The 19179-nt window shown below is 35.4% G+C and overlaps 1 protein-coding gene across 1 annotated transcript in view; it reads right to left on the reverse strand.

Moving 5' to 3' along the window:
* Positions 1 to 19179, reverse strand: part of LOC126821701 (electrogenic aspartate/glutamate antiporter SLC25A13, mitochondrial) — a 40068-nt gene that overhangs the window by 20304 nt on the left and 585 nt on the right. The window contains exons 3-7 of the mRNA XM_050550184.2: positions 6806 to 6859; positions 4676 to 4818; positions 3871 to 3986; positions 2800 to 2939; positions 1681 to 1827 (exon numbers count right to left, since the gene is read on the reverse strand). Of these exons, the coding sequence (XP_050406141.1) occupies positions 1681 to 1827; positions 2800 to 2939; positions 3871 to 3986; positions 4676 to 4818; positions 6806 to 6859 (600 nt within the window). The remainder of the gene's footprint in view (positions 1 to 1680; positions 1828 to 2799; positions 2940 to 3870; positions 3987 to 4675; positions 4819 to 6805; positions 6860 to 19179) is intronic.

A 19179-nucleotide genomic window follows, 5' to 3' on the forward strand; every position in this document is an offset into this window, starting at 1 on the left:
CATGCATTATGGAAGATTTATCATAGAGAATTCACCATCTTTAACATGCATTATGGAAGATTTATCATAGAGAATTTACCATCTTTAACATGTATTATGGAAGATTTATCGTAGAGTATTCACCATCTTTAACATGCATTATGGAAGATTTATCATAGAGAATTTACCATCTTTAACATGCATTATGGAAGATTTATCCTAGAGTATTCACCATCATTAACATGCATTATGGAAGATTTATCATAGAGAATTTACCATCTTTAACATGCATTATGGAAGATTTATCATAGAGAATTTACCATCTTTAACATGCATTATGGAAGATTTATCATAGAGAATTCACCATCTTTAACATGCATTATGGAAGATTTATCATAGAGAATTTACCATCTTTAACATGCATTATGGAAGATTTATCGTAGAGTATTCACCATCATTAAAATGCATTATGGAAGATTTATCATAGAGAATTTACCATCTTTAACATGCATTATGGAAGTTTTATCGTAGAGTATTCACCCATCATTAAAATGCATAATGGAAGATTTATCGTAGAGTATTCACCCATCATTAAATGCATTATGGAATATTTATCATAAAGAATTAATCCTCTTTAAAATGCATTATGGAAGATTTATCATAGAGAATTTACCATCTTTAACATGCATTATGGAAGATTTATCGTAGAGTATTCACCCATCATTAAAATGCATAATGGAAGATTTATCGTAGAGTATTCACCCATCATTAAATGCATTATGGAATATTTATCATAAAGAATTAATCCTCTTTAAAATGAATTATGGAAGATTTATCATAGAGAATTTAAGATGCATTATGGAAGATTTAGATAAAGTGCTGGCCATTCTTGCTATTTTTGTGATTATAACGATCAAGAGAAAGTTCATAAAAAGGTTAAAGGTCACGAAATGTCACGGTTTTAACATTGAAGTCAATAGGAGGAGAGAATTACTGGGCTGAAAACTGATATGGTGAAGTCAATGGGGAGAATTTTACTGCACTGAGTCCTGATGTGGTGAAGTCCATTGGGAGGGGGAGACTTACTGGACTGTCCCCTGATATGGTGAAGTCCATTGGGAGGGGAAGACTTACTGGGCTGAGTCCTGATATGGTGAAGTCAATGGGGGGGGGGGGGGAGAGAATTACTCAATCTGATTAAAAAACAGATCTATATTTCGTTTTTTGTTTTTTTTGTATACTTTCAATGGCCTCTACTAAATGAGGATCTGACCAGTTGTAATGGAAGGTCGCGTCAGGTGTCATTCGAGTGGTGTTTGACCCTATGACGTCAGACATTGATTAATCAATCAGCGTTGACGTTTCTAGTGGTTTAACCAAAGTTTTGTGCCCCTCACGCCAAACATTCGCCGTAACAGACCGTTTCATTGGCTAATCCCTCACATCATCCAAAACGCGGGTTACATAACAACTCTTCCAGATCCTAGTGTAGTACATCTTCAAAAGAAGGCTTGACCTCGCCTTAACTATGTACAACCTAGATGTTGTAAAACTCGCGGTCGTTGCTTCAGGAACATGAGTGTAGTAAAGACAAGTAAAACAAAATGTTGAACTATAAAAACAAAACGGAATAGGATCTGTGTTTAAATCAGATTGTGAATTACTAGTCTGACTCCTGATGAAACATAAACGAAGACTTACTGCTATTAAATTTTCTTCTACGAAGGGAGTTAATAAATGATTTTTTAGCTTCAATATAATCTGTTCAAAATTCTGGGCAGTGATAAAACCTGTATTGCCAACATCAAGACGACGAAAGGCTTGCAGGGCGTGTTCCTCATGAAAATCCTGAAAATAGGCAAACAAATTCTATATTTAATATTCAACTATGAAATAAACATATTAACAGCAAGGGCACATGGGGCTATTGAGTGATCGTTGTTGATTCAAAAATTACTTATTGCTTACATGTATGTAAATTAACCATCTCGCCAGGTGTGGTGTATTGTTATATTCACCAGGTATGTAATTGTATTAACCAGGTATGAAGTTGTATTCTTAATCTCATAATCTCTTTCTGTGATCATAGTTATCTGACTATCAATGAAACAATGCGTTTCTAATTAAACGTCTAAGATAGTATTTTTATAATTTAAAATATGTTGTGGGTTGTAGGTATTTTACTCTACTACAATATTCACCAGGTGGGTTGTACAGTAGTATTTTACCCATCCACCCCCAACACTGGGTTCAAACTTGCGACCTCCAGGTTAACAAGCCAACGTCTTAGTCGCTGAGTCACAACTTACGTTAATTAATTAATGTACCTGCCCGTTCCACCTCCCATCAGATGTATCGTTCCTCACCCACCTCCCAGTAGATGTATTCCCCCTCACCCACCTCCCAGTAGATGTATTCCCCATCCACCTCCCAGTAGATGTATACCCCCTCACCCACCTCCCAGTAGATGTATCCCCAACCCACCTCCCAGTAGATGTATCCCCAACCCACCTCCCAGTAGATGTATCCTCCTCCACCCACCTCCCAGTAGATGTATCCTCCTCCACCCACCTCCCAGTAAATGTATCCTCCCTCACCCACCTCCCATTAGAAGGATCCCCCAACCATCTCCCATTTGAAGTATCCCCCATCCACCTCTCAGCTGATGTATCCCCCACCCACCTCCCAGTAGAAGTGTCCACCACTCACATCCCAGTAGATGTATCTACAACCCACCACCCAGAAGAAGTATCCCCCATCCACCTCCCATTAGAAGTATCCTCCCCGACCCGTCATAATCAACATTAAATATAGACTTACGTGAATCAACTGTGTGAACTCCATGTAAGATATTTTTCTTTTTTTATCGTTACCGAAGTGAAGACGTATAAATTCACTGTTAAAGTTAAACGGCATCTTGCTACTTAATGTTGTATGGTTTATTATATTCTCAAAATCCTCTACAAAAAAAAAATTTAGTATTTATAACCGTGCAATGGAAGGAGACATGAAATGCATGAAATAAATTGAAAGTATATCCCCTGTCAATCATATTTAGATTGGTGGGGCCTAAGGGCTTTTTTTTTCGAAGAGCGTTGACCGAAAGAACAACAAGAATCTTCACAATTCAGACTTGCACAGATATGATAAATTCCATCTTGATTTAATGGCGTAGTTTAACCAACTCTTCAATTTCTGCACTTTGTTAAATTGTTTAGTGTATATCAACATTAGTGATATTCTCGACTGTGGTTTAAGTGATAAGAGGGAATCTTTTTACACAATCAAGGGATAGAGAGCAAGAAATGGGGTTTAACGTCCACACGACACAAACTAGGTATTTCGGGGCTAACATATGGTTCAATTTTATTTAAATAATTCGCGTAAAATTTGAGGATCCACAATGTTGGACAGGCCACCCTTCAACTCTTGTCACGTACGACCGGGGAATCCAAACCACACCAGTTGACTCAATGACAGACCTTGTGATAGAACGCAAACACGCACACACGTTAACCATTCGGGCATCCAACCCCCTCGACAATTAAGGGGCTGTCTCAAAATTTCAACACTTGTGTCCAAATGAATAACGTGCAGAACTGGATTGATGGGTTGAACGACACAGAGGACAGAAAATAATAATTTAACTGTTATTGAATCCTGAATGGAAACATGTCACCATTTAATCCATTGACAGGGATATGCAGTTGGATAGGTTTGTGGGTGAAGATCTATCCGCGAGTTACGAGGATAGGCAGACGGGTGCCAGGTGGATCTAGATCTTTCCACTGTTTATTCGCATTGATGGAAGTGACGAAATTTTGCGATAATCTCGAACAGATTCATTTATCTGAATTAAAATAAACCAAGCTCAATTATCTGTATACTAACCACAAGCGATATACCCGTTTCCGTTCCTATCGAAAATTTGAAAGGCAAGAGCGTAGAGACTATCTGGCAGACATAACAGGGCCTCAAAGGCCTGGAACTCAGCAAATGATATGAGTCTGAAAAACAAATAAAAAATCAATAAAATCAGTCAACTATTCTTGTCTAACCTAAGATATTTGGAGTAAATATTTCCAATTGTTTTCGTTATACAATTGGTGAATAAGTGAATGTTTCTTGATAAATGAGTTTAATAAGCACCATTGATCGTTTTGGTCTAACTTAATGTTGGCTCCCCTCCTCCGTCTTAAAATGACAAGCGCCATTTAGTGTGCTATGAGGAGAAATTTTGTCCAAACATTGGGGGTACGGCCTACTTTAATTTTGAATTCCAACTGCTAAGGGTTCTTTTGCTTGCATGCCAATATACACAGGTTCTAGATGTCCAGGTGGCAAGCTAGTAAATGAATTGAAATTGGGTTTAACATCCTACTGTTCTGCTCCTAAACTGGGCTAATGAAGAGGGCATCGGCCATACAGTGTGCTATGAGGGAAGTTTTGCCCGGGCAGCGGCACTATGGCCTACTCTTATATCAAATTCCAACTGCCAAAGAATCTTTTACATGCATGCCAATGTATACACGGGACCTCGGTTTTCCATCCTATCCAACTAGATAGCTATCCTTGTCAGGCTCTCAGCCCTGCACCACTGACAAGGGCAGGGATTGAAATAGCGAGCTAGTGACTAACCACTGAGCTAATGCGACTTGTCTGAGAAGGAGAATAAGGTGATATATTTTAATCTTACCCATCTCTGGTTGTATCAACACTACTGGCAAATAACTGTAGGGTATACTCGTTACAATTCTCCGATTGTAAAACTTGTAAATATTTATGGATCAAATCAGAATACGTCATATATTTGGAACCATTGACATCTCGACTGGCGTACTGTAAAATATAAAGTTTTAAAAAGATTTTAAATAATACGCCTGTCACGGACAATGTACGGCACGCGATCTCTCAATATAAATATTATTCACTATACTAGAGGTTGATCCGGCGCTGCACAGGTTGTGCTCGGAACCAGAAGTAGTATATCTTGAAACCGGAAGCAGTAGTCCAACACCAACGGGTCTATGTTACTCGGTACTCCCCGATACAAACTACTCCTATATACACCAAATTTGAGCCTCGGAACTGTCCTATTGTAGCCGCTAACCCTGGACGGACAAACAAACGACAGTCACAGATATTAATATAGATTATTATTATTTATTTCTTAAAGGCTCAATACCACTCTTGTTGTAACTGAATAATATGTCCCAATCTTTATTCTGGTCAACAAATTGTACTATTTTACAATATTCCAATTAATTGATGGTACAAATTTCATCTTAACACACCTAATTTAAAAAAATGGAAAACTTCAACTAAATGATTTGAAAAGCCTGACGTAAAGCTTTTCAAATGTGACTTGGGTTTAAAAATATTTTTGAACCCTTTTGACAAGTAAAATAGGATTTAATGGATAATTTACACAACAGATAGGACACTAATACATCTAGTACTTAGAATAAGCCTATTTTTTATTTTCTGGAGCTGTCAAGCCAGCAAGAGTGTTATTGTCCCTTTAAGTCTGGACACAAGTCGTTCCGGTTGCTCAAAACATAACGGAGCCCAACACTTTCATTAAATATAACGGCAAATTAACGACATGTTAAAGTTAACGGGGCTTCCAGCAACAGACTTTCTCTTCAGGGGGGTTGGATGGCTGAATGGTTAGCACGTGTGCGCTGTATCATAAAGTCTGTCATTGAGTCAACTGGCGTGGTTTCGAATCACCCGTTGTACGTGACAAGGAGTAGGATCGCCTGTCCAACCTCGTGGGTTTTCTCCGGGCCCTCCCACTACTAAAGACCCCTACGCGCAAGCGAATTATGGAAATAAAATTGTACGATATGTTAGTCCCGAAATGACTTCGTTTGTGTCGAGTGGACGTTAAACCCCATTTCTCTCTCTCTCTCTCACTTTCTCTTCATTAAAGATAACGATTCATAAACTCCATGTTAACGAGTCGTTATAAGTTAACAGAACTTTGAACAATCGGTACAGATTTGTGTATTTTCCATGTTTTTATTGTATTATTAATTCAGGTCCGAAAGTTAAATAACATGTTGTCAGGAACAACTATTTTTTCTGACATCTATATTGAAAGGAACCAAGATTGTTGGGATATAAACATATATTTCAAGTTTCATCAAATATTGTGACCATAATTCAGGAAGTTACAGTCTGACATGCGCCAATATCAAACGGCCCAATATCTTTGGGTTATAAACATACATTTTAAGTTTAAGTGAAACCAGATCAAAATTGTGACCTCCAGGCGTTTCGACAATCTAAAAACGTGATTTTTCATAAAATCAAGGACCTTAATCCATGAAGTTTTGGTCTTATACACGTACATGCCAATATCAAAAGGTACCAAGATCTTCGGGATAGAAACCTTTATTTTAAGTTTCCTCAAAATCGAATAAAAAGGTCCACAATCATTATATTACATACTATTACATTATTTGCGTTCAGGAAGTGGTCATTTTGGGATGAGATTTCGGTCTGATTTTCACAAATTCAAACTCAACAGTCATTATTGTGTAACGGTGATAATCTAAACATTTTTCTAAATTAGATAAAAATTGTGACATCTACATGTAGAGGGTCCACAAGCTACAATTAGGGGTTATAACCCATGAAGTTACGGTCCGTACATACAATATTGAAATGAGCTGAGATCTTTGGGATATAAACAGGTACCTATATTTCTCGATTCATCAAAATCGATAAAAATTGTGAACTGTAGAGTGTCTACAAACAAAATGTGAATGGATGTACAGGGGTCACAACAATAAGTCCAAATAAACCTGTGGTAACATACCTTGGTGAAGATCTCTCTCAAATCTTGAGTGTTGGCCCGCCATGACACTTCAGCCTATAATATAAGAAAAGATAAATCAATATCTGAAATTAACCAGTGAATAACTACAATATTTAGACCAGTCTGATTATAACACAGATCCTATTTCGTTTCGTTTCGTTTTAATAATTCAAATTTTCGTTTTACTTGTCTTTACTACACTAGGATCTGAAAGAGTTGTTATATAACCCGCGTTCTGAACGATGTGAGGGATTAGCCAATAAAATGGTCTGTTACGGCAAGTTCTTGGCCTTTTGATACACGAAACTGTGGGTAAGCCACTAGAAACGTCAATGCTGATTGATTAATCAATGTCTGACGTCCTAGGGTCAAAAGCCGCTCGTTTGACCCCGACATGAACTCCCACTATCACTTGTCAGATCTTCATGTAGTGCAGGCCATCGTAAGTATAAAAAATGAAACGAAATATAGATCTGTATTTGAATCAGATTGAATTTAAAGGCTATCTACCTACAATAATCATGCTATAACCATGCCATGATGACAGACAATGTATCAAGAATTGTTTTACCATGATCAATAAATCAAACAAACAAATTTCAGACTTTTTTACAATTAGCAACTAATAAATAAATAAATTAAAGTAAAAATTTAAAATGAAATTGTGCATGAGTTGGAAAGTCGAGTCTTACATATTCATGAATGATGTATGTACATATGTACATGGAGGCTATAGTGCATGAGACGTACATTTAGGTGAGAGAACATGAGCTGGATAGTCGAGTCTTACATGTTCATGAATGCCGTATTTACATGTAGTCTAGAGTGAATGAGCTGGATAGTTGAGTCTTAAATGATCATGAATGATGTATGTACATTTAGGCTAGAGAGTATGAGCTGGATAGTTGAGTCTTACATTTTCATGAATGATGTACCCACACATAGGCTAGAATGATGTGCGTACATGTAGGCTAGAATGATGTGCGTACATGTAGGCTAGAATGATGTGCGTACATGTAGGCTAGAGTGATGTGCGTACATGTAGGCTACAGTAATGTGAGTACATGTAGGCTACAGTCATGTGCGTACATGTAGTCTAGAATGATGTGCGTACATGTAGGCTAGAGTGATGTAGGCTACAGTGAACAACAAATAAAAAAAACATGCTTTAAACACCGAATAGATTACCATGCATGAACAAAATAGCGTCTTTTTGTTCCAATGAAAAATTTGAGAAATCTACTTAAAGCCGCACTAGGTAAGATTAGATAAAGAGCTGACAGTTCTCGCCATAACAGTTAAAAAAATAGATAATGAAAAGATGATATACTGAAAATTTCAGTCAAATTAGATCACCCTGAGTCGAGAGAGAGAGAGAGAGAGAGAGAGAGAAATGGGGTTTAACGTCCACTCGACACAAACTAGGTCATTGCGCTTAGAGGTCTTTAGCAGTGGGAGGAAACCGGAGGACGCGGAGAAAACCCACGAGGTTGGACAGGCGCCCCTACTCCTTGTCACGTACAACCGGGTGTTCGAAACCACGCCAGTTGACTCAATGACAGGCCTTATGATACAGCGCGCACATGCTAACCATTCAGCCATCCACCCCCCCCCCCCCCCTGAGTCTAGACGACGACGCTACAATTAAAGTCTAGCCTCGATTGTCGTCACTAACGTTGTTACGATAATAAACAAAGTCTCGATTGTCTATTTTTATGGTTTAAATCTTTTTGTTGAATTAAATATGAATTTTTTATTACGTACAGGATTTGAATATTTTGTTCACATGTGATTTTTACCTGTGGTATGAATTCTTCTGCTTAAATAACGATAAGAGTTATGCCCCTTTATTTTCGGTAAAATGTCCGACAAGAAAAACTTTGAAATCCCATCACTGGCACATGCTAACCATTTGGCCATCCAACCCCACTCACATGCACTTTAATTCATATGGTTTGTCATTGGGTCTAATGGCGTGGTTTGTCAAGTCTGAGCCCTCTGGTTTCCTCCCACTGCTAAAGACCCATATGCACAAACCAAACAATTTATTAAAATAGAAATTCAACCTTATGTTATTCCCCAAATGACATAGTTTGTGTCAAGTCAATCTGATTAAAACACAGATCCTATTTCGTTTCGTTTTTATTGTTCAAAATTTCGTTTTACTTGTCTTTACTACACTAGAATCTGGAAGAGTTGTTATCATTGACGTGTTCTGAATGGTGGGAGGGATTAGCCAACGAAACGGTCTGTCACTGTGTGCTTTAGGCGTGTTTCGCTCGGAACTGTGGGTAATCCACCAGTAATATCAAGGCTGACTGGTTAATCAAATTTCTGACGTCATAGGGTGAAAACCCACGTGTATGAACTCTGACGCGACTTATCGCTACAACCGGTCAGATCTTCAAGTAGTGTAGGCGATCGAAAGTATAAAAAAACCGAAATGAAATATAGATCTGTATTATAATCAGATTGGTGTCAAGTAGACGTTAAATCCCAGTTCTCTCCCTTTAATAAAGTAAAGATAACATAAAAAGTGGAGCAATTCAGAAAAATAAATGTCATATCTTTTTAATGTAGTCTATTATCTATATAGGTAGTAGATTAGTATAAACAGCATGTTATACATGTACCATAGTATATTATCTATATAGATAAAGGAGGGTTGGATGGCCTGTCATTCAGTCAACTGGTGTAGTTTCGATTCCCCGGTTGTACATGACAAGGAGTAGGGTCACCAGTCCAACCTCGTGGGTTTTCTCTGGGTCCTCCGGTTTCCTCCCACTTCTAAAGACCCCTAAGCACAAACGAATTATTGAAATAAATTTGAAGCATATGTCAGTCCCAAAATGACCTAGTTTGTGTCAAGTGGATGTTAAACCCCATTTCTCTCTCTCTCTCTCTCTCTCTTGTCAAGTCTGAGCCCTCTGGTTTCCTCCCACTGCTAAAGACCCATATGCACAAACGATTTATTAAAATAAAATTCAACCTTATGTTATTCCCCAGTCCTCTCTCTTTAATAAAGTAAAGATAACATAAAAAGTGGAGCAATTAAGAAAAATAAATGTTATATCTATATAGGTAGTAGATAAGTGTAAACAGCATATTATATCTTTAACATACATGTACCATAATATCTATATAGATCGATGTAAATATGATAAGAGAATTAGTAACTAGTATGTTTATATGACACAAGACACAGCCCTTTCATGTGATAACAGTCTGATAATATAACACTAACTTACAACATGACACAAGGTCAGGTAAGGTCAAACGATATAAATCAACACAAATATACAGGTAAAAACTGTAGATATATTATACTATGCTTGAGGTCACACAAGGTCAACAGACATCAATCACAAATACAAAATAAAATGGACCTTATTTCTAACTTTTTGTCAACGACTCATTTTTCATATTTGTTGTTTCAATCTGTTTTCAAATTGCTGATTATTAATTTCATTTTTTGGATAATATCTAATTTATAACAGAATAATCTACTCTACATTGTAAAGCGCTAGATTTTTTTAAAAGAGACAAACTTTTATGCAAAATTTTAATTGTATATATTTCATCATGAATCTTGTTTTTTTTAAATATTTATATATGTAAAAGATTTGATATATTTATTTTTAATTATATATTTTCTGCGATATTTGTTTTTATTTTCATATATATGAATACATCATTGTGATATTGTTTTAATTTGTCTCGTTAAATTCACCCTGTTTGGCGCAATATAGTCCGGTTGGAGCTGACGTGCCATTAAACAACATTTCATTTCATTCATTCATAACAGAATAATCTACCCTTAAAATAAAACAAAACCAACAGTAAATAATCTCCCGGTCTGGATTTAATTGGATTAAAATGAGGTCTATCAAATTATTTTATCATGATGACTAGCTTCAGAGGATGCCTAGTGCAGTAAAACGTTCAAGGAATTGAACCACTGTGGCAAATAATTCAAGTCTTTCGGACAAATCATTCAAGCCTTCAGGCAAATCATCCAAGCGTTTCTGACAAATCATCCAAGCGTTCCTAACAATTCATCCTAACAATTTATACTTATCACCAATAGAAATTTTTATACCTATCTCAAATAGAAATTTTTATACCTATCACCAATAGAAATTTTTATACCTATACCTATCTCAAATAAAATTTTTTATACCCATCTCCAATAGAAATTTTTATACCTATCTCAAATAGAAATTTTTATACCTATATCAAATGGAGATAGAAATTTTTATACCTATCTCCAACAGAACTTTTTATACCTATGTCACATAGAAATTTTTATACCTATCTCAAATAGAAATTTTTATACCCATCTCTCATAGAAATTCTTATACCCATCTCTAATAGAAATTTTTATACCTAGGTCACATACTTTAATTTTCAATAATTAGTCGGGTCAATTAAGGTTATTCTTGAAACTAATTAGTAATGGGGAAGCTTATTTGTATACTTTCAATGTGGCTACAACTTACAAAAAATATCTACATGTATCAAAGATACCAGTTATGGGTATAACAACAGGGGCGGAGTCCAAACCCCGCCCTGCTCAGCTACATAAAATAAAAAGAATGCCTTGCATCAATGAAATTAAATCACAATGTTATCCTACATCATTACAATAATGATTTGTCTCTTTAAAAAGCTCAATTTGTATGCCTATGCCTTTGTAATTTAGAGATGATGATGACAGATTTCCTTAACAGGAACCTGGCAAACCCCCTCCTGCAAAAATTCCTGGATCCGCCCCTGAACAACATTTAAATATTTGTTATAAATTCACCAAGGGGGGACATGGATTTACATAAGATACAAGCATTATATTATAAAGGTTATGATAAGATCTTATTACATGTGGATTATGTACATAGTGGGTAATAATGTTATGATATAAAGATCTTATCATCAAGTCTCTAGTGCAATCCAGTTAAATACAATATATTACTATGTTGAAAGTTCAACTTTGACCTTTCATTCATTCATAAAGTGTATGAGATCATTGACAACCTTTACTACACTACTATTAATAGTACTACCTTTTACTACTCCCCCCATTGATAAATCATGACCCACAAGTCTTCACTCTGAGGTCAATTAAATAATCTATATATAATCACACTGTCCGTGTTAAAATAAATAGTATAATAATATTTAACAAGTGATTAAAATAATTGGGAAATGATACCGATCTATAACTTTCTATTTATAACTAGTACAAATGTACTGGGATATCATATTAAAAAAAAAAAACCCATATATATTCTTAATCAAAATATTACTTTCTATTATACCATATCTTTATATCTGATATCATGGCTAAAGATGCATTATGTAAGACTAGTAAGAGATAAATCCTACCTATTGCAGATCTTTATTTTGGCTTCAAATGCTATATAAATTATTATTGTAGACATTTATTCACATGGCAAGCCTATAATCAACTCTCTAGGTTATCAGATAGCACAGATGTGAATAATTGTCTAATTAATAATTTATATAACATTTGCAGCCAAGATAAAGACCTGCAATAGGCAGAATCTGCTCTTACATAGAGCATCTTTAAAAAAAACAGACTTAGTACACTATAATATGAACTTTGGAAATGCATCATCAATTAAAAAATTAATTTAAATGAATGAATGTAGCCATGTTCATGACTGCCTACCATTCCTTGTTAATCTAAACAAAATAATCAGCATGGCCTACCATTAATTTAAAGTTACAATTTCATATTTTCTAAAAAAAAGTCAAAACATAATTATTTCTATGTCTTTTGCTCAATAGGTTGTCAAATCACTATTATACGATCATAGGTTATCTTTTTCACACTTAAAAATCTTCACACCGGAAATAATAACACAATTACCTCCCTTGTTTTCCTATTCCCCACCATGGAATAGCTATCTTCAAATGTTTGAATTTGAAGTTGAAAATGATATTTTTGCCAATTTCTCAAATGGCAATAGTGAATTATAGGATTAATATGATTATTCTTTAACAAGGTAGGACTGTTTATAGATACCATCTATTTTAGGGCTTTATTTTAATACATTTTAAAAATATAACTTAAAAATATGAAATTGTAACTTTAAACTAAATGATCATGACAGCCTACCATTCCTTGTTATTCTAAACAAAATGATCATTCCTTGTTATTCTAAACACAATGATCATTCCTTGTTATTCTAAACAAAATGATCATTCCTTGTTATTCTAAACAAAATGATCATTCCTTGTTATTCTAAACAAAATGATCATTCCTTGTTATTCTAAACAAAATGATCATTCCTTGTTATTCTAAACAAAATGATCATTCCTTGTTATTCTAAACAAAATGATCATTCCTTGTTATTCTAAACAAAATGATCATTCCTTGTTATTCTAAACAAAATGATCATTCCTTGTTATTCTAAACAAAATGATCATTCCTTGTTATTCTAAACAAAATAATCATGATGGCCTACGATCTAAACAAAATGAAATAAATTAAAGCCAGAAATTCTATAGGACTGTTGAATGAAGGTCAAAATGACATAATGTGAATTTTGTCTGGACAGATTCTATCACTGATAACTAAACACAATAACAAAATCTAAAACTGTGTCGATTTCAGGTTTCATGTCATTCACAGTTGTCAAGATAAATCAGGAGTTGTCGAGATAAGCCAGGAGTTTCCCCATTTTAAAAACTAATCTTACTTTAAAAATGAAACGAACCTGGGATTAATGTCCTAATTATAAAATAGCAATACTACTAGCCAAATACTGAATTTTTAATATTGGCACAGGGGCCACAGTGATTCAGATGCTGGCTTACTAACCCAGAGGTCCTGGGTTCGATCCCGATGTTGTCTGAGAAAGTATTTTACGATTATCCAGCGGTGCCCAATTTGTGGCGAAAAGTTGGAAGAGAAAAACATTAAGTAAATTAAAGATACAATAGTTAAAGAGTTTAATAAAGAGTTTGTCATTCTTGCTATAATAATTCAAAAATAGATGATGAAACATGAAAATATTGAAAATTTCATTCCAATTACTTCATTCTCAGCCAAATTATCATTGTTTGTACTTTTGACAAGATGAGTGCACAGTGTTAACCAGGGCACTGGTATAATCGGGACTTAGCCTTGCTTTCCCATTTTTAAATTAAATTTTCAAATGGCGAACAGTTTTAATCTAGTTAAAATCTCAAGTATCCAATGCCATCGAGAATCAATTATGGTCTTGTTTTGTTAATAAATGTCTAATAAATAACTTAGATAACATTTCAGGCCTAAAGAAGGACCCTAAAGAAGGACCCTAAAGAAGGACCTGCAATAGACAGATTTAGCTCTTACATAATGTATGTTTAATTACATGCTGGCAAAAACGTAAGACTCAAATTAAAACACAAAACTTGTATAATTTATCTCGCTCAAACTGCATTATTTTGAGAAATATTTTACGACACCTGAAATGTTGAATTTCCTTTTTCTTATCGACACAGTTTCATATTTCGTAAACACATTTAACTTAACAAATTTAACACTCGTCGTTCAGCTTTGTTATTATGAGACATCCCTTGTCAGTTGTTAAAAGTAAAACAATAAATATTTTCTTCCTCGATTTTGTCCAGTTCCTTAATTATAGTATTTGACCACTAGCTAGGAGTAAGATCAACAGCAGTGCGAAACTCCTTGTCTATGAAACCAAAATTAATAATGATTTATAATTAATAAATGCGTAAATTCCTATCAAACCTTTGAATTTATGCCATGTTACGTGCAATAGAACAATTCATAATCCCACTTTGAAGAAAGGATTTGGGACACTTAAGCCAGTATTCTAGAATCTATAATCTGACTTACCTGAAGAAACCGAAGCTTAATCACGGTAATACCTTATTTGACCTGAAGAGGTTGAAGTTTCACCTTAGACAGCTTAATAACTAATCTGACCTGAAGAGGTTCAAGTTTCACCTTAAATGGCTCAATACCTAATCCAAATGGAAGCTTAAGGCTAAAATAGAACATCTATACATTGTACATTACATATATAGAGAGAGAGAGAGAGAAATGGGGTTTAACGTCCACTTGACACAAACTAGGTCATTTTGGGACTAACATATGGTTTAATTTTATTTCAATAATTCACTTCCGCGAAGGGGTCTTTAGCAGTGGGAGGAAACCGGAGGACCCGGAGAAAACCCACGAGGTTGGACAGGCGACCCTACTCCTTGTCACATACAATCGGGGATTCGAAACCACGCCAGTTGACTCAATGACAGGCCGTATGATGCAACCCCACGTACATTACATATAATTAAAGATACATTATGTAAGAGATACATCTACCTATTAGTATTACGGGTGTTTTCGGGCTTCAAACCATATTCATTATTATTTAGACATGTATTAACACGACAACCCCACATTACATGCATGTGGGTTAAACAACATTTGCCTTATCTTCATTAAACAATCAAATTGAAAATCAAGACTTTATTTATTATCATCGCAATGGGACTTGATAATCAAGACTACGCTGTTTCTTGTCAAAACTTCAAACATTCATAGCTTCGTCGAAATAAAATAATTTGACTAAAATTTAAATGTAGGCATATTCATTTTTAAACTACATGTATTATAGCAAGAACAACCATACATAATGTATCTTTAAAGGGACTATCCCGATTCAAGAGAGATTCAAAAATAAAAGTCGGAGTACATATGAAATTTAAGTGCCAAAATATAGAGGAATGGTGTATTGATCTTCTTTCAAAATTCCAGCTCAAAATATTGAGTCGTTTGGATATGAACATCAAAACTGCTTATCCGGACACGTAACCCTTTTAAGATTTCGGGTCAGTTTTTTCGTTGGGTGACCTGATAATCGATTCCCGTTCCTTGAGAGGTCTATATAGTGAATGACCCATGTGCTCTACTTGATAACGAAAGGCAAATTTCACCTACACATTATTTTTATAAAATAAAAGTCTAGTTTTATCCAGACACCGCATAATACAGCTTAGGACACCGGTCTCCATTTCCAGATGAAGACTGACAGGTTTAAGTTGTTTGAAAACTTATCAAAAATATTGAGTTAGTTGCTCGGCCCTTAGCTAGAGGAATTTAAGGGATTTTAACACAAAATTAAGCAGTTTTATTGTCCAAAAAATATCGGGATTAACCCTTTAACAAAAACATCACACTTCATTTAGATTCTGATAACAGTTATGGCTACAATGTCAGAAAAAGCTGTTGCTGATCTCGGTAACTTTGTGACGTAAAACGGTTGACATGCTTTATAAATGTAAATACAGATTAGGAATTTCCATGTGCGCAACCAAACCAACTGTTCTTTAAATCTAACTGAATATCTACGCGTGGCTTAAATTTCCAGGTTCACTGGATGTCAGTAACGAAATAAAATAAGGTTGTATTTTAATTAAACTTGAAATAAAGAAATTTCCATCTGTCCAACGGAACCAATTGTTCCTAAAATCAAGTCTAGTTTAATATCTGTGCGTAGCTTAAATTTCCAGGTTCGCTGGATGTCAGTAACGAAATAAAATAAGGTTGTATTTTAATTAAATTTGAAGGCATTAAATTAATATAAGCATAATATAAGGCTGTATTTTAATTAAATTTATAGTCCTTCGGATGAGACGAAAAACCGAGGTCCCGTGTATATATTAGAATGCACGTAAAAGATCCCCTGGCAGTTGGAATTCGATATAAGAGTAGGCGATAGTGCCGCTGCCCGGGCAAAATTTCCCTCATAGCACACAGTATGGCGTATGCTCGTCTTCATTAGCCAAGTATAGGAGCAGAACAGTAGGACGTTAAACCACATTTCATTTCATTTAATTAAATTTGAAGGAAAGAAATTAATATAAGCCTACTTGGCTTGTTATTGTATCCTATTCTTTATGCCTTTAAATTGTATAATATTCTCGAAATAAATACTGTTTAAACCAAAGAACCACTGTGGCTACATCACAGTGGGTTATAAAACAGTGTATGGTCGCTTTCAATGTTACACTTACAGCCATATGTTTAAATAACCAGTATACAGTTAACTTCTTACATTTCACTGACATTCAATCTAATCTGTATAATAATATACTTAACACACCATCATATGAAACAAGGTTCTATACCCTACTTTTCTATCCAAGATAGATATAAATTATACATGTACGCTATGCAGTGTGCTACATGTACATGTGTGTGGAGTGCAATTTTGTACAAAAATCAGATTTGCTGCCTACATGTACTCGTCTTATTATCTAATTCCAACTGTCGAGGGTTCTTTTACGTGCACACCAACATGTAGAAAAGAGAGAGAGAGAGAGAGAGAGAGAGAGAGAGGGGTTGAAGGTCCACTCCACACAAACTAGGTCATTTCGGACTGACACATGGTTCAATTTTATTTCAATAATTCACTTGCGTGTAGGTGTCTTTAGCAGTGGGAGGAAACCGGAGGACACGGAGAAAACCCACGAGGTTGGACATGCGACTCCTACTCCTTGTCACGTACAACTGAGGAATCAAAACAGACCTCATGATACAGCGCGTACACGCTAACCATTCGACCATCCAGCACCCACCCACCCCCACCCCCCCACTTGTAAAAAACCTTAATTTTTTGTACAATATAGAAAACTATACATTGTTCTACATCCTGAACCACTGACAAAGGTTAACTCTGCCGGAAAATCCGGAGGAACTTTTTCGGCCAAAACCTGGATCTAACTCATGACTTCCTGTTTAGCTGGCCAGTTTCATGACCACCTAATCAGATAGTGTTCTGGTACACAGAATGGTAGAGATTCTTTTCCAATAACTGTCAAGTACAAATTTAATTCATTGAGATTCATTTTGGAGTTTAAATGGAGTTTAACGTCCTAATGTTCTGCTTCGACTGGGCTAATGACGACGGCGCATAATCCATACAGTAAGCCATCAAGAAAGTTTTGCCCGGACAGCGGGGCTACAGCCTACTCTTAATCAAATTCCAACTGCAAAGGTTTTTTTTTTACATGCACACCAATGTGATTTTTCGTCCCATACATATGACTATACATTGTCCCTTGCCAAGCCCTCCGTCCCACACCACGGACATGGGTAAACCATGCTGGAAACCCTCAATGAACTTTTTCCGTCAACACACGGATCGAACACAGAGTCTCCAGGTTACCAAGCTTACGGCACTGAGCCACCTTCACTCCTGGTTCAATTTCGGAAACAATTGGGAATAATTGAAATGGGGTTTCACGTACTAGTACAGTCAATATATCTTGCTGTCCAATTGGCCATATTCCTGGTCCTATTTTTCTGAAACCATTGGGCCAATAAACTGGCAAACAAAATACAGTTTGCTATTTGTAGACAGAATGAATCAATGCAGACTATTCAAATATTGTACATTATTGCAAAATACTGGTAAAACATACTGTTGGCAGGCAATGAATAGTCCCCCAAACTATCACTATGGCAAGAATGGCAAAACATACGATAAGTTTCGGCTTTATGGCCTGCCAAATACTTCCAAAATGTTTGAAAGAAAATCCAAAGAAAACTCTGACCATATTTCAGTGAGAGAGGTAATGTCTGACTACTGACTATATATGCAAATTTGATAGGATTCCTCATTATGACAAATCAAACAATTACAGAAAGAGAAATCGGAAGAACAAATCTATAGATGATAGCATTAACCAGGTTCATGTGACTGGGGCAATAACCGTACAAAATTCATGTGTGAAAATTAATAAAGTTCTGGGTTTCTCTTTTTGACAAGACAAACAATCCTAGAAAAACTTTTTTAAAAATTTTAAAATTATTCTGACCTGCAGACTGTTACATTTACAAGGTTTCGGTAACAATGGCAAAATTTTGTACTCAACTCTACTTCTTCACGTTTCCTTCTTATGATGAGCTGAACAAACAAACCCAGCAAATTTGAAAATAAAATCTCGAAAACTCTAACCTGCAGATTGGTTACATTAATTAAGGAAACAGACACGTGACATCCAAATCACTTTTTGAAAATGTTTTTATCAGGTGGCAATATGACTTTACTACTAATTTTCCAAATGTCACACTACATCATTATTCATGTATGATCCCTTTTTTCCATGTTTTATTTGTTACTGCATATTCAGCATTTTAGCTAACAAAAAAAATTTATTCTGACAATAAACAGGATGCCGAGGCCTAAGCTTACATTATTTAGACTTCAAAAGTAGACCTATAGCTTAATGGTTTTACAATGATTTGACTTGACATGCCTCTGACAGTTCAAGATCATTGAATTCTCTTTCTGGTTTTCTTTTTTTAAAATGTGACTGGGTTCCCTACAAAGGTT

Source organism: Patella vulgata, chromosome 5 (genome assembly GCF_932274485.2).
Source record: "Patella vulgata chromosome 5, xgPatVulg1.2, whole genome shotgun sequence".
Lineage (NCBI taxonomy): Eukaryota > Metazoa > Mollusca > Gastropoda > Patellidae > Patella > Patella vulgata.